At 48.1% G+C, this 27432-nt stretch overlaps 1 protein-coding gene across 1 annotated transcript in view; it reads right to left on the minus strand.

Moving 5' to 3' along the window:
* Positions 1-4716: 4716 nt before the first annotated feature.
* lrrc75a (leucine rich repeat containing 75A) overlaps positions 4717-27432 on the minus strand; it is an 81880-nt gene continuing 59164 nt past the window's right edge. Inside the window, exons 3-4 of the mRNA XM_078224573.1 lie at positions 26525-26637; positions 4717-5973 (exon numbers count right to left, since the gene is read on the minus strand). Of these exons, the coding sequence (XP_078080699.1) occupies positions 5379-5973; positions 26525-26637 (708 nt within the window). The 3' untranslated portion in view covers positions 4717-5378. The remainder of the gene's footprint in view (positions 5974-26524; positions 26638-27432) is intronic.

Raw genomic sequence — 27432 nt, forward strand, 5'->3', positions numbered from 1 at the left:
ATTTAGCACCTTTCATCCAACTGTCTTTTTAAAACTTGTGAGAATTTACTTTATTTGGAAATCCCATTGGAAAGGTGGTTAAAGCTACAGAGAGCATTCTTTCCTCATTCCCCAGAGTGATGTGGTTGGGGAGCGGTGGCAGGATGCAAATCAATGACGGGTATTTGGGGGAATGAGAATTTTTTTAGACAGTCGACTCATTCAAAAAATATTCCGGCACTCATGACACTCTGGGGCACCAGGGGTCAGGAATACCTTAATGTGCACCAGTAGCAATAAAAGTCCTGCCATTTTCTTAATGGATTTGGGGCACTTGTTTAAGGATTGGGCATTGGAGACTGAGCAAAGGGAGGTGCAACAAGGTACAGCAGCCATCTCAACGAACAAAGGATCATCCAGGAGGTGGAGGACAAGGGAGATTTTAATATCAGCCTTCCCTATACCAGTGGCGCTGAGAGTCTGTGCCAATGCTGGATGAATGGGGCAGAAGGGTAAGGGTTTGGAAAAATAATCCATAAGATTTATACTGGCCCCAATTTTTTATTCAGATTCAAACCCCGCACTCCAATCAAGTCTTTCCAATAAGGTCTGTCATATGAGAGTCTAAGTCAGTCATTGGAGTTTAGAAGAGTGAGAGGGTTTCTCATAGAAATTTATTTATTTATTTTATTAGTGTTGCAATGAATTTACTGTGAAAATCCGCTCGTCGCCGGATTCTGGTGCCTGTTCGGGTACACTGAGGGAGAATTTAGCACGGTCAATGCACCTCACCAGCACGTCTTTTGGACTGTGGGAGGAAAACGGAGCACCCGGAGGAAACCCAGGCAGACATGGGGAGAATGTGCAGACTCCACACAGACAGTGATCCAAGCCAGTAATTGAACCCGGGTCCCTGGTGCTGTGAGGCAGCAGCTCTAACCACTGCGCCAGAGCATTCTAACAGGATTAGACAGGGTAGATTCAGAAAGAATGTTCCGGATGGTGGGGGAGTCCAGAACTCGAACCATAGAACCATAGAAAATTACAGCTCAGAAACAGGCCTTTTGGCCTATCCTCAAACTATGACTAGGGATCATAGTTTGAGGATAAGGGGGAAATCTTTTAGAACTGAGGTGAGGAGAACTTTCTTCACCCAGAGGGTGGTGAATGTGTGGAATTCACAACCACAGAAAGCAGTTGAGGCCAAAACGTTGTGTGATTTCAAGAAGAAATTAGACATCGCTCTTGGGGCTAAAGGGATATGGGGAGAAGGGGGGGGGATCAGGATATTGAATTTGATGATCAGCCATGATCAAATGAATGGCGGAGCAGACTCGAAGGGCTGAATGGCCTCCTCCTGCTTCTAGTTTCTATGTTTTATCTTTCCCAGCTGTTTATTTCTCATGTTCCCTCCTACTCTCGGTCTCAGCTGCAGTTAGAAAAGAAAATGGATTGAAGCCGTTTCCTCTCTGATGCTGACCCGCAGCAGAAATCTATCCATGGGTTCTGACACTGAAACATCAAATCGTAATTACATTCAGCTCTGGAAATGCAGCAGCACAGCTTGAGGAGGTCTTAGCTACACATTACTGACAGGTTTACTGCTACCTTCACACCCGGCCCTTCACTAACATCAAAATTCATTCCTGCCAAATTGCTTCCACCTTGCACAAGGACGTAACCATAGAGGCAGCCAGCAGGTCAAAACAGCCTCAGAGCTCAAAACACAAGTACAGCAAAGAGAGCAAAGAAATCTCTGGACAAGAGCATGGGAAAGTCAAGAATCCTCAAACCACCTGGAAATATATGCATTTATATAGCACCTTCCACGTCCTCGGGATGTACCAAAACACTTCACATTTGTTAGTCACAGCTGAAATGTAGGAAGCGCAGCCCTAATCTGCACATGGCAAGATCCCATGAACAGCAATGATGGCCAGTTGTTCTGTTTATGTGATGTTGGGGTTGGGAGAGGTCTTGTGTGTAGCGGACAGTGACCCTACCTCTGGGCGTGTGGCTTTGGGTTCAAGTCCCACTTCAGGACCTGAGGGCCGTGGGGCAGGGTGTTCAGGATGTGGCCAAACTGGTTGATTATCAGCTTGTGAATCTTTCCAATATGCCTGACGGGAGGCGCTAAGAGTGGGAGGGTTTCCCGATCAGCTGTACTATAGAAAGCAACGGCAAACTATGGATCAATCTAATGGGAGTCCATGATCACCAATACCCTCTCAGGGTATATAAAAAAGGGATAGTTCAGGTGTAAATCCTGGCCAGGACATGGGGGAGGGAGACCTCCCCATCTCTTCTTCGAAATAGTGCTCTTGGGGTCTTTTACTTCCACCTGAGAGGTTAGATGGAGTCTTGGTTTAGCATCATATCTGTAGGACAGTGCAGCACTCCCTCAGTACTGCCCTTCTAACAGTGTGGCACTCCCTCAGTAGTGACCCTCTGACAGTGCAGCACTCCCTCAGTACTGACCCTCTGACAGTGCGGCACTCCCTCAGCACTGACCCTCTGACAGTGCGGCACTCCCTCAGCACTGACCCTCTTACAGTGTGGCACTCCCTCAGTACTGACCTTCTGCCAGTGCGGCACTTCCTCAGTACTGACCCTCTGCCAGTGCGGCACTTCCTCAATACTGACCCTCTGACAGTGCGGCACTCCCTCAGTACTGACCCTCTGACAGTGCGGCACTCCCTCAGCACTGACCCTCTGACAGTGTGGCACTTCCTCAGTACTAACTCTCTGACAGTGCGGCACTCCCTCAGCACTGACCCTCTGACAGTGTGGCACTTCCTCAGTACTAACTCTCTGACAGTGCGGCACTCCCTCAGCACTGACCCTCTGACAGTGCGGCACTCCCTCAGCACTGACCCTCTGACAGTGCGGCACTCCCTCAGTACTGACCCTCTGACAGTGCGGCACTCCCTCAGTACTGACCCTCTGACAGTGCGGCACTTCCTCAGTACTGACCCTCTGACAGTGTGGCACTTCCTCAGTACTGACCCTCTGACAGTGCGGCACTCCCTCAGTACTGACCCTCTGACAGTGCGGCACTTCCTCAGTACTGACCCTCTGACAGTGCGGCACTTCCTCAGTACTGACCCTCTGACAGTGCGGCACTCCCTCAGTACTGACCCTCTGACAGTGCAGCTGCTTTGACTACTGCCCATTACACATGATTTTCCCCACAAATTGAGCCAAGTTCTCCACAGGATGCTTGAAGTGAGACAATGATTTCAGTGCAGTTCTGCTGCAGCCCAGCAGGGCAGAATATGGAGGAAGTGAGAAGAATTTTTCCGAAACTCTGGGATTGTTGGTTCGACAGGGAACTGAATCTCAATGGGGAAAGCCCAACTCGCTGGCAGTCCCAACCTGACTGTGTGAGGGATAGGCAGTAACAATCTGCACCGACAGCTTTTAGAGCCCGAGACAGCATCATTTCTCTCCTGTCCCCGTGATCATTCCTGCTGACTGCTTTAGCCAAAACCTAACTCATCACCATGTCTGCTCACTCACTGAAGTTTCTACTGTCCAAATAAGGAGTACAGACAAATTAAACATTTTGCAGTAACCTAATTACACGTGTGTGATGTAGAATCAGAAAAATTATCATCAATCAAAATAAGTGCACAATGCACAAGTTCAAAAAAAACTAACTGGTTCACAACTTCCTATGGGGAAGGAAACCTGCAATCTTTATCATGCCTGGTTCTATATCTGACTCCAGGCTCTGTGCCAACATGGTTGATTCTTAACTGCCCAAGGAAGCCACACAGTTAAATTTTAGGGCTACTTGAGATGGACAAGGCTCGGATTTATTACCCATCCTTAGAGAAGGCGATGGTCACTTGCTTGATAAATGCTGACTTTCTCAATGATATCCTTAGTTGCAACAGTTTAAAAATGAGGACTGACTTATATCTGTGCGCACTGCTCACAATTTCCCACTTTACCTGCAGACTATATTTGGTTTTTACTCTCTGCATGTAACCCCAGATAATATAGAACATATCCATACTCCATCCCTATTTGAAAGTTAAATTTTAAACTTAAAATATGCAAAATGTCTACTTCCCATAGTTATTTATAATTAAAATAATCAGAAATACTTGGGAAGCAGAACAACAGAGTTGTTCAAACTCTCTCTGCAGTAGTCTAAGCAGCGAGGAGATTCAAACCTCTCCAAGCCACTCACTATTCTGACTTGAAAATATATCACCATTCCTTCGCAGTCGCTGGGTCAAAATCCAGGAATTCCTTCCCTAACGGCATTGTGGGTCCACCCACAGCACGTGGACTGCAGCGATTCAAGAAGGCAGCTCATCACCACCTTCTCAAGGGCCACTAGGGGTGGACAATAAATGCTGGCCAGCCAGCGACGGCCATGTCCCACGAATGAATAAAAATAACCTGAGGCACTACTGTACCGCCAGTGGCTGGAGGGTGTAATTGCAGCGTGATGTTTACATAAACAGTTCCCATGATAAGTGGATTTAGGAATTTAGAAAGTTCATTACAAACTATACCAAAAGATAGCAATGTTTTTGCAGACGGCTCTGTCCTCACCTGATTATCGTGTGTATACATGAGCTCTCTGACATCAGATCATTCACAGATATAGCAGTTTCTGTCAGGATGCAGGTTCCTGTAATTATCATCGATGTATCCTTCCGATACAAAAACACTGGCATATTTTAAACCATGGATTGTGTTTCAGGAAGCATTGACACATATCACTTTATCTATTTTATTTCAGCTAGGTGACATTAGCAGAGATAAAAATATTCTATTTGATAAAAGGTACAAGCAGCTTTCAGGGAAATCGATCAACGGGACAGGATAAAACATGAAATATCAGATCAGCTCACTTTCTTTCTCTCTCTATCTGTGAATCCCTTCCCTGAACTGTAGCTCCTTTTAGAGTCCTGTTCAATGTCACTCCCTCTCTCAGGTGGATGTAAAGGATACCAGGGCTACGACTTGAACGATGAGTTGAACAGGAGAGTCCCCTGGTGTTCTGGCCAATATCTTTCCCTCAATCAACATCACTCAAATAGATCGTCTGGCCATTTGTCACATTGCTGTTTGTGAGATCTTGCTGTGCAGAAATTGGCTGCTGTGAGTGGACAGGAAGGCAAGTGGTGTTTAAAAAAAAGAAACAGAAATACGCAAGTCCCTAATCAAAGAGCAGTAACTAACCGAAAGCAGGCTCCTCACTGGTTTCTGGGACAGAGCCTCTCTGAGCACACTGACAGCACCATGGATTCATTATCCTGATCACTGCTTCTTCTTTCTGACACTTTCCTCCTAATCTGGCAGTTCAGTATCTCAGGCTCTAGCCTGATGCATTTTGCCAATCCTGCCAATGAAACAGTCCAAAGTCCACGCCGCACGTGTCAGGTCTGATTGGCCAGTGAATCGTCCTCAGGTTCAATGGCCTCATCCTCCAAACCCTCACACACCGTGGCTGCACTGGCATGGGGCTGAGGTAGCACATCCTGCATTGACCCCATTCTGTCATCTGGGTTCTCACAAGGGTCAGCCTCAGCATTCTCTGGGTCGCTGCTTTGACCCTCCCCAAACTCCAAGATGGTGGGCAAGTTGCCGTGCTTGGGGCTTCGCCTCCGCAGGTTGACAAGGAAGGGTTGAGGCAATGAGTAGATATCAACATTGTTACCCAGGTCAATCCAGGCGATACTGGGAAACTTCTCCAGGTCCTTCAGTGTTTCTGTTAACTCCCTCAGTATACTCCTGGTCAGCTTGTTCCCATTCAAGGACAAAGTGTTGAGATGCGGGAGGGAACTGAGGATTGGTAGTAGGTGCAGGAAACCTTCATCCGTCAGTTCAGTGAAGCAGAGCTCCACACTGCTGATCAGCTCTTGATTCTGCTGCAAGTACACAGCCGCTCGTTCAATATCCTTGGACGTCAGGGCAATTCCAGATAAATCCATGGTCTCATTTGTTGGGTTCCCAGACAGGGCAGCTTTCAGACTGGAAGAAAAATAAATAATTGACAATCAGAAACTGGGAGTTGATCAGGGCAACCTGTTTCAGGAGCAAGTAGCTAGATGAATGGATTACATGAAAACTATTGGAAAAATATCAGGCAACGTACTACAAAAAGCACGAGTCCACACATTTAATCTCCTCACTTGGACCCAACATGCTTCACAGGAGTATGAACAAAAAGCAATACTGAGCCCATGAAACTGTCCCCAAAACACTCCTCCACCCTCCCAATCACTCCCTCAACCTCAAAACTCCATCCATTGGAACCCTTGGCATTCAAACATGTATGTTTCCCAATGTGGGGCTGGTCACTGAAACATGATGTTATCTGATGTATTTTGTCCTCTTTAGCTAGTGGCAATGAGATGATCTCAGTCAGTTTGGCGTGTCCCCAAGGACAGAAAATCCAACTGACCCATCAAAGAGCATTCATTCCAGCCTGGAAAGCTGGAACTCAAGGAGCAGGATAAAGACTTTAGTCGAATTGAAATGGGAATTGAAAGGGGACAGAATGCTGGTTATTCCCGACAATATTGGGCAGGAAAATAAAATCAGACAGCAAAGGATTTATTAGACAGGACAGTAAGCGATGATGGACTGGTTACCACTGGTGACTGGTCTGTATTCTGTTCTCCTCCACTCTTTCTTATTCCACTCTGTGCATGAGATATTGATTAATTGGAAAGGATGGGGTGGGGTGCAATTGATCAGCTAACTTCCCGGGGTGACAATTGGTTCAGATTGTTCCAGTGGGATTTCCTCCATGGATTTGTCCTGCAATGTTTATTCTGTTTGAATGTGTGCCTCGTTCTGGCCTCGTTCACAAATTGAACCCAAATTCAAGACACCAACAGCATTGATAGGAATGTTTCTCTGCAGGAACATACCCTGGCATTGGGCAATGAACACAGAAGAAAACAATTGCTCCTCAGTTGAAGCTATTTAGAGAATTGAGTTGATGATCCAGAGCTGACAGCTGGAGAGGAAACAAAGGGTCACTCAGAGGCGGGGGGGGGGTCACTGATCAGTCAGTTCAGTGCCAGCAAACAGTGACTCAGACACACTCAGCACATTGCAGCTGCACTGCCAACTGCAAGTGTGTCCCATCTGTCAGTTCATTATCCTGTCTCCCAGAACTGCCCACAAAGAAAATTTTAGCTCAGTATCTCACAGAGTGAAGGGAAAGATATGTTAATGGCACACCACAAAAGATGCTGCTCACCTCATGACAAGAAGAAGTCTTTGGGGTGATAAAGCCCACTCCTTCCACAGCCCCTGAAGACCCCCATCCTAACATGGAGTTGATTCACTGACTATCAACAAAGTCTCAGCAGGTCGCACTCTTACCTGGATTCAAGGCCACCCCAGAGAGTTCAGTTCATAGAGTCATAGAGGTTTACAGCATGGAAACAGGCCCTTCGGCCCAACTTGTCCATGCCGCCCTTTTTTTTAAAAAAACCCTAAGCTAATCCCAATTGCCCGCATTTGGCCCATATCCCTCCATACCCATCATACCCATGTAACTATCTAAATGCTTTTTAAAAGATAAAATTGTACCCGCCTCTACTACTACCTCTGGCAGCTTGTTCCAGACACACTCCACCCTTTGTGTGAAAATATTGCCCCTCTGGACCCTTTTGTATCTCTCCCCTCTCACCTTAAACCTATGCCCTCTAGTTTTAGGCTCTCCTATCTTTGGGGAAAGATATTGACGATCTAGCTGATCTATGCCCCTCATTATTTTATAGACCTCTATAAGATCACCCCTCAGCCTTCTACGCTCCAGAGAAAAAAGTCCCAGTCTATCCAGCCTCTCCTTATAACTCAAACCATCAAGTCCCGGTAACATCCAAATAAATCTTTTCTGCACTCTTTCTAGTTTAATAATATATTTTCTATAATAGGGTGACCAGAACTGTACACAGTGCTCCAAGTGTGGCCTTACCAATGTCTTGTACAACTTCAACAAGACGTCCCAACTCCTGTATTCAATGTTCTGACCAATGAAACCAAGCATGCTGAATGCCTTCTTCACCACTCTATCCACCTGTGACTCCACTTTCAGGGAGCTATGAACATGTACCCCTAGATCTCTTTGTTCTGTAACTCTCCCCAACACCCTACCATTAACTGAGTGAGTCCTGCCCTGGTTCAATCTACCAAAATGCATCACCTCGCATTTATCTAAATTAAACTCCATCTGCCATTCGTTAGCCCACTGGCCCAATTGATCAAGATCCCCATCCTCATGGACTGCTTCAGTATCTGAGGAGTTGCAAATGGTGCTGAACATTGTGCGGTCATCGGCAAACATCCCCACTTCTGACCTTATGATGGAGGGAAGGTCATTGGTGAAGCAGCTGAAGATGGTTGGGTTTAGGACACTAACCCTGAGGAACTCCTGCTGTGATGTCCTGGAATTGAGATGATTGACCTTCGATCACCACAATCATCTTCCTTTGTGCCAGATATGTCTCCAACCAGTGAAGGGTTTGCCCCCTGATACCCATTGATTCCAATTTTGCTAGGGCTCCTTGATACCATACTCGGTCAAATGCTGCCAGTCACTCTAACCTCACCTCTGGAGTTCAACGCTTTTGTCCACATTTGAACCAAGGCTGTAATGAGGTCAGGAGCTGAGTGACCCTGGCGAAACTCAAACTGGGTGTCACTGAGCAGGTTATTGCTGAGCAGGTGCTGCTTGATAGCGCTGTTGATGACCCTTTCCATCACTTTACTGATGATCGAGAGTAGACTGATTGGGTAGTAATTGGCCGGGTTGGATTTGTTCTGTTTCTTGTGTACAGGACATACCTGGGCAATTTTCCACATTGTTGGGTAGATGCCAGAGTTGTGACTGTACTGGAAGAGCTTGGTTCGGGTTCTGGAGCACAAGTCTTCAGTACTATTGCTGGAATGTTATCAGGGCCCATTGCCTTTGTAGTATCCAGTGCCTACGTTTCTTGATAAGGACATAAGAACTAAGAACTAGGAGCAGGAGTAGGCCATCTGGCCCCTCGAGCCTGCTCCGCCATTCAGTAAGATCATGGCTGATCTTTTCGTGGACTCAGCTCCACTTACCCGCTCGTTCACCATAACCCTTAATTCCTTTACTATTCAAAAATGTATCTATCCTTGCCTTAAAAAATATCACGTGGAGTGAATCGAATTGGCTGGAGACTGACATCTGAGATGCTGGGGACCACTGGAGGAGGCCGAGATAGATCATCCACTCGGCACTTCTGGCTGAAGATTGCTGCGAATGTTTCAGCCTTATCTTTTGCACTGATGTGCTGGGCTCCTCCATCATTGAGGATGGGGATATTTGTGAAACCTCCTCCTCCAGTGAGTTGTTTAATTGTCCACCACCATTCACGGTTGGATGTGGCAGGACTGCAGAGCTTGGATCTGATTCATTGGTTGTGGGATCGCTTAGCCTATTACTTGCTGAGTATGCTGTTTGGCACACAAGTAGTCCAGTGTTGTAGCTTCACCAGGTTGACACTGTTTTTAATGCCTGGTGCTGCTCCTGGCATGCCCCCCTGCACTCTTCATTGAACCAGGGTTGCTCCCCTGGCTCGGTGGTAATGGTAGAGTGGGGGATATGCTGGGATATGAGGTTACAGATTGTGCTGGAGTGCGACTCTGCTGCTGCTGATGGCCCACAGCGCCTCATGGTGTCCTGTATTGAGTTGTTAGATCTGTTCAAAGTCTATCCCATTTAGCACGGTGCCAAACAACACGATGGAGGGTATCCTCAATGTGATACCCTCACATTGGGTAGTCACTCCTACCTATTCCTATTGGACAGATGCATCTGCGGCAGGCAGGTTGCTAAGGATGAGGTCAAGTGTGTTTTTCCCTTTCATTGATTCCCATATCACCAGCCGCAGTCCCAGTCTAGCAGCGATCTCCTTTAGGACCCGGCCAGCTCGGTCTGTGGTGCTGTTACTGAGCTAATCTTGGTGATGGGCATTGAAATTCCCACCCAGAGTACATTCTGCCATCTTTGCCATCCTCAGTGCTTCCTCCAAGTGGTGGTCAACATGGAGGAGTATTGATTCATCAGCTGAAGAGGAAAGTACATGATAATCAGCAGGTTTCCTTGCCCATGTTTGACCTGGTGCCATGAGACTTCATAGGGTCCGGAGTCGATGTTGGAGACTCCATAGGCAAACTCCTTTCCGACTATATACCATACCACTGTGCCACCATTGCTGGGTCTGTCCTACTGGTGGGACAGGACATACCCAAAATAGTGATGATGATATCTGGGACATTATCTGTAAGGTATGATTCCGTGAGAATGACTATGTCAGGCTGTTGTTTGACTAGTTTGAGAGAAAGCTCTCCCAATTTTGGCTCAAGCCCCCAGATGTTAGTCAGGTGAACTTTGCAGGATTGACAGGGCTGGGTTGCCAAAGTAAAGTGCTTTGGGGTGTCCTGAGGTTGTCACAGCGCTATAGAAATACAGGTCTCTCTCTTTTACCCATTTAATATCCTGAGATAAAGCCATGTGCAAATTCTTGGTTTCTGTTTCTTCCAATACCAACACAGCCCTGTTAACCTCCAGATGACATTTGCAGAAGATCAGGTGGTGGTTGGAGCTGCTAACCCAGCATCGGTGTGAAGCTCAGGGGAAGTCACAGGAGAGAGCAGGATGGAGCAGATGGTGCCTGGACCCTCCAGTGGTTCAACATTAACTTCTAAACTTGGGTGAACGCATGCAGTGAGATAAAGTAACTTCACTTCCCCGTTAATTGGAATTCACCACAGTCTGAATCTCCAGCCCTCCTGATGAATCACAATCCTCTTTGGCACAAATCCAGATCAGTAATATGATGAGGTTCCTGCTGGAGCGAGACAAGGTCCCGTTTTGCTCTGTTCGTTCACAGATGCATGTTTTGATCAGCCAGAGTTTCACTCACTCAAAAACATTCTGCTCTTTGTAATACATCTGTTCCAGATTCTGGAAGATTGGGATAGTGATGCGCGATTAAATCACTCGGGAGGCTGGATCGTACCCGGGAAATAAAGGCTTTTATTACTAACAAGAATGGAGCGTACTATATACAATACAATCCCAGACTAAAGGGTAACCAGGCAGTGCAGTGACCTTTATACTCCTACAGGTAGGCGGAGCCAACCGGAGTGTACCACAGAACAATTTCAACAGGTAGAACAGCCCAACCATAACCCCAACAGTGACAACAGTAACATATGTACAAGTACCCATAGTGGCAACCATCTATGGTTCACCACAGATAGTAAATAAGCTGTTGAACTTTCTCACATTGGAGAGAAACTCTGAGTCTATATTTAATGTTGAGTTGCAGCGGTTGAGAGGGGGAGAGGGATACTGCGAGGGGGAGGGGGAGGCTGCGGGGGGAGGGGGAGGCTGCGGGGGGAGGGGGAGGCTGCCGGGGGAGGGGGTAACTGTGAGGGAGAGGGGGATATTGCGGGGTGAGGGGGATATTGCGGGGAGGAGGGGGAGGCTGCGGGAGGAGGGGGGCTGCGGGAGGAGGGGGGCTGCGGGGGGGAGGGGTGGGCTGCGGGGGGAGGGGGATACTGCGGCGGGAGGGGGATACTGCGGGGGGAGGGGGATACTGCGGGGGGAGGGGATACTGCAGGGGGAGGGGGATACTGCGGGGGGAGGGGACACTGCGAGGGGGAGGGGAAGCTGCGGGGGGGAGAGGATATTGCGGGGGGGGAGGCTGCGGGGGGTGGCGGAGGCTGCGGGGGAGGGGGATACTGCAGGGGGGAGGAGGAGGCTGCGGGGGGAGGAGGAGGCTGCGGGGGGAGGAGGAGGCTGCGGGGGAGGATACTGCAGGGGGGGAGGCTGCGGGGGGAGGGGGGCTGGGTGCAAACCTGATCTTGTTTTGCAGCCAGCACAATGTCTGGACTAACTACGGATCCCTTGAGAGGCTGAGTGACCAATCAGCCAGCGAGCTGGTTCCCACAGCAACAAACGCACTTCTCAAAGCTGAATTTTTCAGGCGCCCCCCTCATCATTACTGAAAAAACAAACACCGCATAACGCAGAACCCCCACCCCCAAAACCACTCCCACACCCCAAACCACTCCCACACCCCAACCCACCCCCCCAAACCACTCCCACACCCCAACCCACCCCCCCAAACCACTCCCACCCCCCCAAACCACTCCCACACCCCAACCCACCCCCCAAACCACTCTCACACCCCAACCCACTCCCCAAACCACTCCCACACCCCAAAACCACTCCCACACCCCAACCCACCCCCCCAAACCACTCCCACACCCCAAAACCACTCCCACTCCCCCAAACCACTCCCACACCCCAACACCACTCCCACTCCCACACCCCAAAACCACTCCCACACCCCAACCCACCCCCCAAAACCACTCCCACGCCCCAAAACCACTCCCACACGCCAACCACTCCCCCAAACCACTCCCACACCCCAAAACCACTCCCACACCCCAACCAACCCCCCCAAACCACTCCCACACCCCAACCCACTCCCCCAAACCACTCCCACACCCCAACCCACCCCCCAAAACCACTCCCACACCCCAACCCACCCCTCCAAACCACTCCCACACCCCAAAACCACTACCACACCCCAAACCACTCCCACACCCCAAAACCACTACCACACCCCAACCCACACCCCCAAACCACTCCCACACCCCAACCCACCCCCACCCCAACATCACTACCACATCCCCAACCCACCCCCCCATTCTAAAACCAACTCCCAAATCCACCTCGAAACCACCAGTGGATAGACAGAAGCTTTTTCCCAGGGTGGAAGAGTCAATTTCTAGGGGTCATAGGTTTAAAGTGCGAGGGGCTGTGGTGAACCATAGATGGTTATCACTATGGGTACTTGTACATATGTTACTCTTGTTACTGTTGGGGTTAGGGTTTGGGTGTTCCACTTGTTATTATTGTTTATGTGGTACACTCCGTTCGGCTCCGCCTTCTTTCAGGAGTATAAAGGTCACTGCTACTTCCTAGTAGCCCTTAGTCTGGGATAATATTGTTAAGTATGTGCTCCAATCTTGTTGTGAATAAAAGCCTTTATTCCGGGTACGTCTGAGCCTCCCGTGTGAATCAATCGCGCATCAGGGGCAAGGTTTAAAGGAGATGTACGAGGCAAGTTTTTTACACAGAGGGTGGTGGGTGCCTGGAACTTGCTGCCAGGGGGGTAGTGGAAGCAGACACAATAGTGACTTTTAAGGAGCATCTTGACAAATACATGAATAGGATGAGAATAGAGGGATATCATCCCCGGGGGTTTTAGTTCAGTCGGACAGCATGGTCGGTGCAGGTTTGGAAGGCCGAAGCACCTGTTCCTATGCTGTAATTTTCTTTCTTCTTTGTTCTTTGACACCCCTCCATAAATCCATCCAAATCCACATCAACCCCCCGAAACCACCCAACCCCCCAAAACACCCCCAAAATCCACCCTGACACCAATATCCAAACTCCCCCATAGTTGGCAGCAGCATTTCAAACCTTAAACTTTGAAAGTTCTTCATTAGCTGAGAGGCCTTTTGGGACCTCCTCAGGATGTGAGCTCTTTCATTCTGTGTTTTGCTCTCTTTCTCTCTCTTCCTCACTCTCTCCTGCATTGTAAAACCCCTGAGAACTCAACCCTTCCTGGCTGGTCCTGCCAGCCCCTTTGCAGATGTTGCCCCCTTGCCCCATCTCGCATGACTGGCCCTCTCTGGGGGTAGGTACAACTGATTATTCACCGTGCCCCACACACACTGCCTCACCTCAGCCCTCAAACCCCAAGAATGCACAACAAGCATCCTGTTTCACCAGTAACTAACAGCGCAGATAACAATCACAGAATCGTCCAGACTGAGAGGAGGCTCCTGGGCCTATCAGAGTTTTGAAATTGACCCCACTGCCCTGTAAACTTCCACCTTTTCAGAGATTTATGCAGCTCTCTTTTGAAAGTGACTAAACAACAGGAGATAAATTTACTTTCACAACTGTCTGTGACTCATTCATTTCACACTTCATTCGAAAATCTCTCCTATTCCTTGTGTGACTTCAGAGGCCTCAGTTCGGCTCATTGGCCACATGTTAACCCCCTCTGCCTCAAACCTTGAAAAAGCTTCGCAAATTCTCTCTGCATTGGCAAATGGAACAATGTTAAACAGGAACAGAGAGGCCTGGGGCCTTGCGTACATGAAAGCAGCAGGACAAACGAGAAACAAGCAGACAGACTCCTGGACTTTGTAAATGAAGGGCATTTACATTGAACCTTGCTACACGGCTAGCTTTGTGATCTGAAAGGCAAAGACGAAAGGGCGGTAGAAGCAGATTCAATAATAGTTTCAAAAGGGAATTCGATAAATAATTGAAGGAAAAGCATTTGAGCAGCAGTGATAAAAGACAGGGAATGTGACTGAACCAGTACACTCATGATGGGCCAAATGGCCTCCTTTAGCGTTAGAAAATTCTAGGAATCTATTAGTCTTGTGTTGATCCCACCTTCAGCTCAAAGAGTATTCACGAGCCCCTCCCCCACCCTCGACACCACAGACCCCAGCCCTTCTCCCACTCTGTACCCCACAGACCCCAGCCCCTCTCCCACCCTGAACCCCACACACTGAGCCCCTCTCCCACCCTCTATCCCACAGACTCCCAGCCCCTCTCCCACCCTGGACCCCACAGATCCCCAGCCCCTCTCCCACCCTGGACCCCACAGATCCCCAGCCCCTCTCCCACCCTCTACCCCATACACCGAACCCCTCTCCCACCCTTGACCCCAAAGACCCCCAGCCCCTCTCCCACCCCCTCTCCCACAGATCCCCAGCCCCTCTCCCACCCTCTACCCCACACCTCGAGCCCCTCTCCCACCCTGTACCCCACACACCGAGCCCCCTTCCCACCCTGTACCCCACACACCGAGCCCCTCTCCCACCCTGTACCCCACATCCCAAGCTCCTCTCCCACCCTGTACCCCACACCCCGAGCCCCTCTCCCACCCTGTACCCCATACCCCGAGCCCCTCTCCCACCCTGTACCCCACACACCCCGTGCCCCTCTCCCACCCTGTATCCCACACTCCAAGTCCCTCTCCCACTCTGTATCCTACAGACCCCCAGCCCCTCTCCCATTCTGTACCCCACACACCCTGAACCCCTCTCCCACCCTCTACCCCACAGACCCCGAGCCCCTCTCCCACCCTGTACCCCACACCCCAAGCCCCTCTCCCACCCTCTACCCCACAGACCCCGAGCCCCTCTCCCACCCTGTACCCCACACCCCGAGCCCCTCTCCCACCCTGTACCCCACACCTCAAGCCCCTCTCCCACCCTGTACCCCACACATCCCGAGCACCTCTCCCACCCTCTCCATCAGGGGCTTGGTGGGGGGGTCTCACATCAAATGCATTTGGGGAATTCCAACCCAGCCTGTGTTGTACAGGGACCTCGAAGTGTAAACGTGCTTCTCCCTCTCTTCATTGTCAGAGGAATGTTGTTTAGCCCACAGGCCCTTTTGCCCCCCGGTCTTTCTGTTTCCGTCGGCTGGATTTTCTGAGAACGAGGCGCACAGCTGGAGCGAGTGCTGCATAATCCACATTGCCATCCAGCTGTGAAACAGAATGAAGCCTGGGAAAGCCACATGGGAATTCCTGCCAGCACAGCGGGGTCATACCTGGTGTGACTGAGAGTCCGCTCCTCCGCAATCAGAAAGTGATAATGACAAGCTGGTGGAAACTGATTGGGGTTTGACTGGAGCTGGTGGACCCTGGGTCCTTTAACCTGGTGGAGGTGATGGGATTGGAAGGGGAGAAGCCAGGCTACAGATCACACTGAGGAACTACAGAGTGAGGTGGAAATGAGGGCTGCGTTCAAGTAGTGTAAGCTGACGAGGGCGGGGGAAAGGGGTGTAGTTTAAGGGTGATTTCTCTGCACTGGCAAAGGGAAGGGGTGGCTAAACAAGATTCCCTTGACAATGAAGAGAGGGAGAGGCATGTTTACACTTCGAGGTCCCTGTACAACACAGGCTGAAACATCTGGGTTGGAATTCCCCAAATGCATTTGATGTGAGACCTCCCCCCTGAGCCCCTGATGGAGCAGATTAGAGTCTCAACTCCACCCCTACAGTCTGGATCCAAACCCATAATGTAAAAGATGTAATTGAAGCCCCTTCTACCCTACTCCATCCCTCAGATCCTGGACAGAGATTTAGCAAAGACCTACATACACTCAAATAGAATCAGAATCCCTACAGTACAGGAGGAGGCTATTTGGCTCATCGAGCCTGCACCGACCACAATCCCACCCAGGCCCTATTCCCGTAACTCCACATGTTTATCCTGCTAATTCCTCTAACACTAAGGATCAATTTAGCATGGCCAATTAACTTAACCCACACATCTTTGGAGCGTTGGGGGGAAACCGGTGCATCCGGAGAAAACCCACACAGACACGGGGAGAACATGCAAACTCCACACAGACAGTGACCCGAGGCCGGAATTGAACCCGGGTCCCTGGCGCTCTGAGGCAGCAGTGCTGAGCACTGTGCCACCATGCCGCCAAATCCATTGCAATGTTTTGATGATGCTGGAAGGATTGGCAAATGTCATTCTGTGAACTAACTGCATCCCCATGGAGTTCATTCATCATTCAGATCACACTGAGTAATGCAGCCACATACACACACCAGCGAGTGGGAATGAGCCCAGTTAGGCTCCAGTGGCCTTTGCATCATCTACAGGAGCAATGGAGCTGGGCCTGCCATATGTGTAAAAGCAAAGCTCCTCTCCTTCACTCACACTCATGGCTGTGTGAATTCAACCCCCTCTATTGTTTCCAGACCGCGGAATCCAATTCCTTGTGACTTTCTTCCAAGAAAGCATAACAGCGAGGAACAGGAGTTGGCCATTCAGCCCTTCGAGCCTCTTCCGCTGTTCAACACAATCATGGCTGATCTCAGCTCTGCCTCATCACCACCTTCCTGCCCGCTCCCCATAGTCCTTCATCCCACCATTAATTAAAAATTTCTCTATCTCCTCAAATGTGTTTAGTGTTCCAGCATCCACTGTGCCCTGGGGTAGAGAATTCCACAGATTCACAACCCTTTGAATGAAGTCATTCCTCTTCAGATCTGTTATAAATCTTTTATTTGTCCGATAGACATTTAAGATGTGTTGGAGGAGCTTAAAGCTGAGAGTTTTTTTTTAATGTGTTTTTCGGATGTGGGTGTCGCTGGCTAGATCAGCATTTATTGCCCTTGAGAAGGTAGTGGTGAGCTGCCTTCTTGAAACGTTGCAGTCCCTGAGGTGTAGGTACACCCCAGTGCTGTTAGGAAGGCAGTTTCAGAATTCTGATTCAATCAAAGTAAAGGAACAGTGATAAATTTCCAACATGGGATGGAAACAATGTAAGAAGTTTAACAACACCAGGTTAAAGTCCAACAGGTTTATTCGGTAGCAAAAGCCACACAAGCTTTCGAAGCTCTAAGCCCCTTCTTCAGGTGAGTGGGAATTCTGTTCACAAACAGAGCTTATAAAGACACAGACTCAATTTACATGAATAATGGTTGGAATGCGAATACTTACAACTAATCAAGCGGAGAAGCTACGGCATCTCCTCCGGAGCCTTCAACATGTCATTGATGAAGACGAACATCTCGCCAAGGCCATCCCCACAGCCCCACTTCTTGCCTTCAAACAACCGCACAACCTCAAACAGACCATTGTCCGCAGCAAACTACCCAGCCTTCAGGAGAACAGTGACCAAGACACCACACAACCCTGCCACAGCAACCTCTGCAAGACGTGCCGGATCATCGACACAGATGCCATCATCTCACGTGAGAACACCATCCACCAGGTACACGGTACATACTCTTGCAACTCGGCCAACGTTGTCTACCTGATACGCTGCAAGAAAGGATGTCCCGAGGCATGGTACATTGGGGAAACTATGCAGACGCTGCGACAACGGATGAATGAACACCGCTCGACAATCACCAGGCAAGACTGTTCTCTTCCTGTTGGGCAGCACTTCAGCGGTCACGGGCATTCGGCCTCTGATATTCGGGTAAGCGTTCTCCAAGGCGGCCTTCGCGACACACGACAACGCAGAGTCGCTGAGCAGAAACTGATAGCCAAGTTCCGCACACACGCGGACGGCCTCAACCGGGATATGGGGTTCATGTCACACTATTTGTAACTCCCACAGTTGCGTGGACCTGCAGAGTTTCACTGGCTGTCTTGTCTGGAGACAATACACATCTTTTTAGCCTGTCTTGATGCTCTCTCCACTCCCATTGTTTTGTTTCTTAAAGACTTGATTAGTTGTAAGTATTCGCATTCCAACCATTATTCATGTAAATTGAGTCTGTGTCTTTATAAACTCTGTTTGTGAACAGAATTCCCACTCACCTTGAAGAAGGGGCTTAGAGCTTCGAAAGCTTGTGTGGCTTTTGCTACCGAATAAACCTGTTGGACTTTAACCTGGTGTTGTTAAACTTCTTACTGTGTTTACCCCAGTCCAACGCCGGCATCTCCACATCATGGAAACAATGTGCAGGGGTACGGGGAAAAGACAGGGCAATGGCTCGAAGCCATGATGCTTGCTTAGAGAGCCAGTGTAGATACCACATGGCCTTCTGCATCGTAACAATTCTCCGATTCTGTGCCTGGTTTGGAGGAAAACTTGCAGGTGGTGGCATTAACAACTAGAATTCAGAAGAATGAGGGGAGATCTTATAGAAACATCTAAGATTATGAAGGGAATAGATAAGATAGAAGCAGGGAACTTGTTTCCACTGGCGGGTGAAACTAGAACTAGGGGGCATAGCCTTAAAATAAGGGGAAGCAGATTTAGGACTGAGTTGAGGAGGAACTTCTTCACACAAAGGGTTGTGAATCCGTGGAATTCCCTGCCCAGTGAAGCAGTTGAGGCCACCTCATTGAATGTTTTTAAGGCAAGGATAGATACATTTTTGAACAGTAAAGGAGTTAAGGGTTATGGTGAGCGGGCGGGTAAGTGGAGCTGAGTCCACAAAAAGATCAGCCATGATCTTATTGAATGGCGGAGCAGGCTCGAGGGGCCAGATGGCCTACTCCAGCTCCTAGTTCTTATGTTCTCATGTTCTTATGTTACCAGGGACGCAACATCACTCCCTGCCAGGATATCAGGGTATTTATACTGCTCCCCCCATGCCTTCCTCCCCGATACCAGATGCTGCCACAAACCCCTCATGGCCCCAACTCTGCCTCCCCAGGGCCCCATCTCTGCCCCAACACCCCACCCGGGGTACCAATCGCTTTCCCCCACCTGTGTACTGACACCTCCCCCCTCCCACTCCCACCCAACTCCCAAGTCCAGACACTACCCCTCCCTCCCCCAAGGATCGCATCACCTGCCCTAGACCCAGAGAGAAAATGGTTTTTAAAATGTTAATTTTACTACAAAGTAAATAGGATTGAACTGGCAGCTCAGCAGAAAGCTGCATGATCCAAGCCCCAAATGTTTCTCCCCTGAGTCACAGGCTCTACTATTTACAGCAAATCCCAGTCAGGAGACAGGCTGCTCTGGAGCCAGCGCTTGTACTGATTAATTGCGCACAATGCTGCTAAAGCAGCTTTGTCTCGAGGAACTCTTAATCCCCTGGCATTAATCAGCACGAAAAAATATCCTCTTTAAACAAACACCCGAAACAGCCAAGTTTCTAAAACATCTCATCACATCCCAGAGACAACTCAAACTACCTCACATTAAATTGCATAGCCTGTACAGGACAGAAAAAGGCCATCCAGCTCATACAGTCCATGATGTTTTACACAAAAAAACTATGCAAAATCTAGCTTTACATTCTCAGATAGGAACCTAAATAAATGCACTGCAAAATTTCACATTGCAGTCATTGTTGCTCTCATTCAATGTTTCTACCTTTCTGTAATGACTCAAGAAGCCCGACTGAAAAGGAATATAATTTATTACAGAATGCAAAGTGAAGCCACTACCTTGCTGCACACGCACACCACTCCCTGCCTGGGACTACCGTTCAGCAGGCCCAGTCCGGGGCCTGTCTTATAAAGGGCTCAGCTAATGAGTTCAGCTGGGCAGACCACTGCTTGTTACCAGGGAACTCATTAGTCAACCAGAGGGAGATCAATCAGAGATTCCTGATGGACCTCGTGGGGATTATCACACCCACCCCTCCCAGTCCGAGGGTTCCCCTTTGTTCCCATGATGATGGAGCCTTCTCCGTCACATTGTCCATGGTCTCATCTCCATCGCTTGTAAGGTCTGTTGGAAGGGGTGTAATGGATAAGTGAATGTTTCTTCCACGAAGAGTGTCAAAGAGCCACTAAACTGGGCTCTTCCTCAGTGGCAATCTCTGACAGGGTGTCTGCTGCCTCTGTCTCCATGTCCGAGTCAGAATCTTCATTGTCCAGATGACTGGCTCTTGAGTTTTTAGAGGGCGGAGTTTCCCATCCACAGGCCAGTGTGAAGGACGCTGATGGTGGCGTGTCTGTAGAAACAGTTGCCTTTGTGGAGGGTTCCCTGTGACAGAAGTGATCTACGTGCTTCTTTAAGGTCTTCTCCCTGGTTTTTACTTTATAAAGTGGAGATGCCGGCGTTGGACTGGGGTGAACACAGTAAGAGCTTTAACAACACCAGGTTAAAGTCCAACAGGTTTATTTGGTAGCAAACAGCATTAGCTTTCGGAGCGCTGCTCCTTCGTCAGATGGAGTGGAAATGTGCTCTCAAACAGGGCACAGAGACACAAAAATCAAGTTACAGAATGCTGATTAGAATGTGAATCCCTACAACCAACCAGATCTTAAAGATATAGACATTGTCTGTGTGTACTTGCACCCAGGGCCTTCTCAACCATTCTCAAGGGTGCAACAAGGCTGCTGGTGAGGCCTTCCTGTTTTCCTGGCAGGGTTTCCACTACTTGACCAGGTTTTCGATATCACTGCCTAGGACAGATCACCAGACATAGCTCCTTGTGAGCATTTTCATCTTAGGAATTCCTGGGTGGCCATTATGCAATTCTTGAAGAATTGGTCTTTGGGCTGGACACGGGACAAGCGCCCGGGCTCCCCACACGATGATGCCATCTCCTATACTCAACTCCTGACATTTATGGAGAGAAGGTTTCAAATCCTCCATAGACTGCCCTTGTGGTCCACCACTTAGGATGACGTGACATAGTTTTGCAAATGTAGGGTCCTTTTGTATCCATGCCAGGTATTGCTTCTGGCAGATACTGGCAGAGTGTCCATGCTGTTCAGAGTCATGACAACTTCATCCATCTTTGGAGGAGAAGGTAGGTTGGTGGGTAGTGGTAGGCGGCTCAAGGCGTTGGCTGGACAATGTTCTGAAGTATATTCAGAGGTACCTAATAACAGTGCCCAGCGTTGGATCCAGGCTGATGCAATGGGAGGAATTACTTTGTCTTCCTTGAAGAGATCTAATAGAGGTTTCATAGAATCCCTATAGCACAGAAGGAGGCCATTCGGCCCATCAAGTCTGCACCAACCACAATCCAACCCAGGCCCTATCCCTATAATCCCAAGCATTTACCCTGCTATACCTACTGACACTATGGGGCAATTTACCGTGGTCAATCAACCTAACCTGCACATCTTTGGAGTGTGGGAGGAAACCTGAGCACCCGGAGGAAAACCATGCAGACATGAGGAGAACGTGTAAACTCCACACAGACAGTGACCCGAGGCTGGAATTGAACCCGGGTCCCTGGCGCTGTGAGGCAGCAGTGCTAACCACCGAAGACAACCATCATCCTGGTACCAAAGAAAAGCCAGGCAGAGTGCCCTAATGATTATCATCTGGTGGCTCTAACATCCATCATTATGAAGTGCTTCAAAAGGTTAGTCATGGTACGAATCAATTCCGGCCTCCCAGATTGCCTGGATCCACTACAGTTCGCCTACTGCCACAACAGATCCATAGCAGATGCCATCCCCCTGGCTCTATACTCAACCCTGGAACACCTCGACAATAAAGACACTTATGTCAGACTCCTAATTATCGACTACAGCTCAGCCTTCAACAGCGTTATTCCTACAAAAGTCATCTCCAAACTCCAAGACCTGGACCTTGGTTCCTCCCTCTGCGGCTGGATCTTGAACTCCCTAACCCACAGACCACAATCAGTAAGGATAGGCAACAACACCTCCTCCACGATCATCATCAACCCTGGTGCCCCACAAGGCTGTGTTCTCAGCCCCCTACTATACTCCTTACACAACTATGACTGTGTGGCCAAATTCCTCTCCAACTCGATTTTCAGGTTTGCTGATGATACCACCGTAGTGGGTCGGATCTCAAATAATAATGAGACGGAGTACAGGAAAGAGATAGAGAATCTGGTGAACTGGTGCAACAACAATAATCTCTCTCTCAATGACTTCAGGAAGCCTAGTGCAGGACATACCCCTGTCTATATCAATGGGGATGAAGGGAAAATGGTCAAGAGCTTCAAGTTTTTAGGTGTCCAGATCACCAACAACCTGTCCTGGTCCCCCCCATGCTGACACTATAGTTAAGAAAGCCCACCAATGCCTCTACTTTCTCAGAAGACTATGAAAATTTGGCGTGTCAGCTACGACTCTCACCAACTTTTACAGATGCACCATAGAAAGGATTCTTTCTGGTTGTATCACAGCTTGGTATGGCTCCTGCTCTGTCCAAGACTGCAAAAAACTACAAAGAGTTGTGAATGAAGCCCAGTCCAAGTAAAGTTCTGTTGCTTTCTTGAGATTCAGAATTGGTTCAGCTTCCTTTGGGTCGCAATATTATTAATTCTACAAACTAACCGATCCATGAACATTTCCGGAAGAGTTGACCCGTACTCTGAGTGTTCCGCTAATTTCTGCAGTCTTGTTAAGAATTCAGTGATTGGTTCCCCAGGGTGTTGAGTTGCTGTGTTAAATCTGTAGCATTGTAATACAACAGACGGTTTAGGGTCCAAATCAATATCGATAAATTCGTCACAAGATTTTGAATGCGGGGCTGCCGGTAGGTTAAACTTTTTATGATGTTGAAAGTCGGGGCCCCACAAGCAGTCAGGAGGATGACTTTTTACAGGTTGTCCCCTTCTGTTCCATCTGCCCGGAAGAAATATCTCAGTCTTTCGGCGTACTGGGGCCAATCGTTCACACACGCATTATAAGTTTCCAAATTCCCGAACAGCAGCATTTTTAATATCTGCCCATCACTGTCTTACCGGGCAAAGCTGTCCATAATTTTTCTTGTTCATCGTCGCCAATGTAATGACTCAGAAAGCCCGACTGGAAAGGAACATAATTAATTACTAGAATGCAAAGTAAAACCACTACCGTGGTGTACACGCAGTAATCCCTGTCTGGGACTGCAGTTCAGCAGGCCCAGTCCTGGGCCTGCCTTATAAAAGGCTTAGGTAATGAATTTCAGCTGGACAGGGGAACGCATACTCAATGAGCCCCATGGGGAGATCAATCAGTTATTCCCCACAGACCTCATGGGGGTTATCATACCCTCACAAGACAGAAGGCTAGGAGAGGGTGGTGGGGTGGCTCTGTTAATTCAGGATGTCATTTGTTCAGTACTGAGAGAAGACCTTAGCTCAAAACAGCAAGGTGTAGAATCAGATTGGATGGATATAAGAAATAGAAAAGGTTGGACAAAGTTCACTTGATGAAGTTGTTTATAGGCCCCCCTAACAGTAGTTATACTGTTGAACAGGGCAGACAGAGATAAATGAGTGGGATGTGGAAGAAATGTACTATTATAATCAGGCAATTGGGATTAGCTTAGGGGTTTTAAAAAAGAAAGGGCAGCATGGACAAGTTGGGCCGAAGGGCCTGTTTCCATGCTGTAAACCTCTATGACTATAATCATGGGTGACTTTAATCTACATGTAGATTGGGTGAATCAGACTGACAAAGATGTCCTGGAGAATGACTTCATAGAGTATTTGGGACTGAGTTTATAGATCTGAGCAGAAAGCAGGCTATTCTAGACCGAGGAATGTGCAATGATTCACAACCCTTTGAGTGAAGTCATTCCTCCTCATTTCTGTTTGAAATCTGCCCCCTTTCAGCCTAAAACTACAGCCTCTCATTCCAGAATATCCAACAAGGGGAGACATCCACTCTAGGTTTACCCTGTCAATCCTCTTTAGCATTGTATACACTTCAATTGGATCTCCTCTCATTCTTCTAAGCTCCAGCGAATTTAGGCCTAAACTGCTCAATGTCTCTTCGTAAGACAAATCCCTCATCCCTGGAATTAATCTAAGGAACCTCTCTGAACTGCTTCTAATGCATTTATATCCTTCCTCAAGTAAGGTGACCAGAACAGTGCGCAGTACCTCAGATGTGGTCTCACCAATGCCCTATACAGACGCAACAGCATTTCCCTACTTTTATAACAATTACATTAGCAATGAATACCAAAATTCCATTTGTCTTCCTGATTACCTGCTGCATCTACATACTAACTTTCTGCAATTTGTGCATGAGAATACCCAGATCTCTCTGCACTGAAGCATTTTGAAGTTTCTCTCCATTTAGTAAATAAGTTGCCTTTTTATTCCCTCAACCAAAATGTATAACCTCACATTTATCCACGTTAAATCCCATCTGCCAAATTTTGGCCCATTCACCAAACCTATCAATATCCATTTGTAAATTTCCTGTTACCTCATTGCAACTTACTATCTGTGAATTTGGCTTTAGTACCTTCTATCTCTGTATCCAACTCATTAATATAGATTGTAAATAGTTGGGGCCCGAGGACCGAACCCTGTGACACCCCACTAGTTACATCTTGCCAATCAGACAAAGACCCATTTATCCTGATTCTCTACTCCCTGTTGATGAGCCAGTCCTTGATCCAAGTTAATATATTGCCCCAACGTGTGGGATCTTACCTTGTGTATTAACCTTTTGTACGACACCTTATCAAACACCTTCCTGAAGTCCAGATATACTACATCTAGAGCACCCCCATTATCCACTTTGCTTGTTACAACTTCGCAAAACTCTAGCAAATTAGTCAAACATGATTTACTCTTCATAAAACCATGCTGACTCTGATGGATTGCATTTTGATTTTTCAAATATCAAAATAATTGTATTAACTTCTTTAACAACGGATTCCAATAATTTCCCAACAACAGACGTTAAACTGACTGGTTTAATGGTTCCTACTTTCTGCCTTTCTCACTTTTTGAACATGGGCGTTACATTAGTCTTTTTTAAATCCACACTGTGAACCACAATGGGATCCAGAAGCTGTTCAGAGACGCTTCACTTGAATCATTGCTGGGATAAGGGGTTTATTTTCTGAGGAAAAGTTGAGCAGGTTGGGCCTTTACCTATTGGAGTTTAGAAGAATGAAGTACTCTTATTGAAACATATCAGATTCTGAGGCGACTGGACAGAGTAGATTCCCGGAGGATGTTTCCTCTTGTTGGGGAGACTAGAACTCGGGGGACACAGTTTAAAAATAAGAGATCTACTGTTTAAGACAGAAGTGAAGAGAATTTATTTCTGTGAGTGTTGTTAGTCTGTGGAATTCTTTTCCCAGAAGTAGTGGAGGCTGGGTCACTGAATTTATTTAAGGCTTTGTTAGACAGATTTATGATCGACAAGGGAGTTGAGGGTTGTTGGGGGACAGACAAGAAGGAGGAGCTGAGACCATGCCCAGATCAATCACAATGTTATTGAATGGTGCAGCAGGCTTGAAGGGCCAAATGGCCTACTCCTGCTCCTAGCCCTGTGTCCCAATGTCCCTAAGCCTCCTCCCATCCTACCTCATCTAATCCTATCAACAAATCGTTCTATTCAATAACGACCTGCGTTTATAGCATGGCTTTTACACGATAATATTCCCAGTTGTCTTCTGTTTTTTATCTGGATTCACCATCCCAGTAACTTGCTTTGAACTTTTATTATATAAGCAAATCTGGCAACCATTTTATACACAGCATGATGCAACAAATAGCAATGAAATGGATTAAAATTTGGGCGGCGCGGTGACACAATGGTTAGCGCTGCTGCCTCACAGCGCCAGAGATCCAGGTTCAATTCCCGGCTTGGGTCACTGTCTGTGTGGAGTTGCACGTTCTCTCCGTGTCTGCGTGGGTTTCCTGCGGGTGCTCTGGTTTCCTCCCACAGTCCAAAGATGTGTGGATTAGGTTGATTGGCCATGCTAAATTTCTCCTTAGTATTAGGGGGATTAAGAACTGATTCAGTAAAGAAATTAATGAGCTTTGACTCCCACATTGAAAATGAACATTACATTAGTCATGGCCCAGTTTCCTGGGGATGGAGTAGGTGGGATTGAGGAACATGAGGAAAGGTGGGTAGATGGGATTGGGGATATGGGACCAAGGGGTTAGGTGGGATTGAGGAACATTGTGATAAGAGGTTAGGTAGGATTGGGGACAAGGTGAGAAGGTGGAGTTAAGGAATGCAGAGTAAAGGTGGGTTTGAGGGATATGGGGAGAGGGCGAAAGCAGCATTGTAACTCTCTGAAAATGAATTACCTGGCTTGGGGCTTCCGTTTCATGAGGCCTTGACGTCTCCACTGTGAATGTGGGCTGAGGTGGTAAGTCAGCTGCCTACAAACCTTCTCCATGGCTCCAACAGAGTCCCCTTCCTGAAAACAATCATACCGTCAAATAGTCAACAAGAGAGCAGCTCAGCTCCGGCCAACAGACAGTCCAGAGGATTGCTGGGAGCAGGGAATCCCAGCGGGAAATCTGGAACACTCTCCCCCTAAAGGCTGTCGATACCAGGGGCCAACTGCAGCTTTCAAGATTGAATCAATAGATTTTTATTGGCTAAGGGCATTAAGGGATGAAAAGCAAAGGCAGAAAAAATGGTGCTGAGGTACAGATCAGCAATGACCTTCCTGAATGCTGGAAAAGGGGTTGAATAGCAGCCTCCTCTTCTTACATTCTGAACAACTTCAAGAGAGCGAGCGTGTATCTAACTTTAATAAATATATAAAGAACAAAATACTGCAGGGTTCTGGAAAATGAACAGTGTTGTGAAACTAATCAGATTGCTCCTCAAAAGAGTCTGTGCGGACTCGATGGGCTAAATGGCCTCCTGTGCTCTATTGTTCTATAATGCTTTGATCTTTCCTGTTCTCGGGGCATTCCAAAGTGTTTTGCACCTGACAAATTACTTCCAAAGTATTTTATGTGCAAACACAGAGGTCAGACATGGTGGTACAGCGGTTAGCACTGCTGCCTCACCGTGCCAGGGATCCGGGTTCGATTCCTGGCTCGGGTCACTGTCTGTGTGAAGTTTGCACATTTCCCCTGTGTCTGCGTGGGTTTCCTCCGGATGCTCCAGTTTCCTCCCACAGTGTGAAAGATGTGCAGGTTAGGTGGATTGGCCATGATAAATTGTCCCTTAGAGTCAGGGGGATTGGCAGGGTAAATAC

Source organism: Mustelus asterias, chromosome 12 (genome assembly GCF_964213995.1).
Source record: "Mustelus asterias chromosome 12, sMusAst1.hap1.1, whole genome shotgun sequence".
Taxonomy (NCBI): Eukaryota; Metazoa; Chordata; class Chondrichthyes; order Carcharhiniformes; family Triakidae; genus Mustelus; species Mustelus asterias.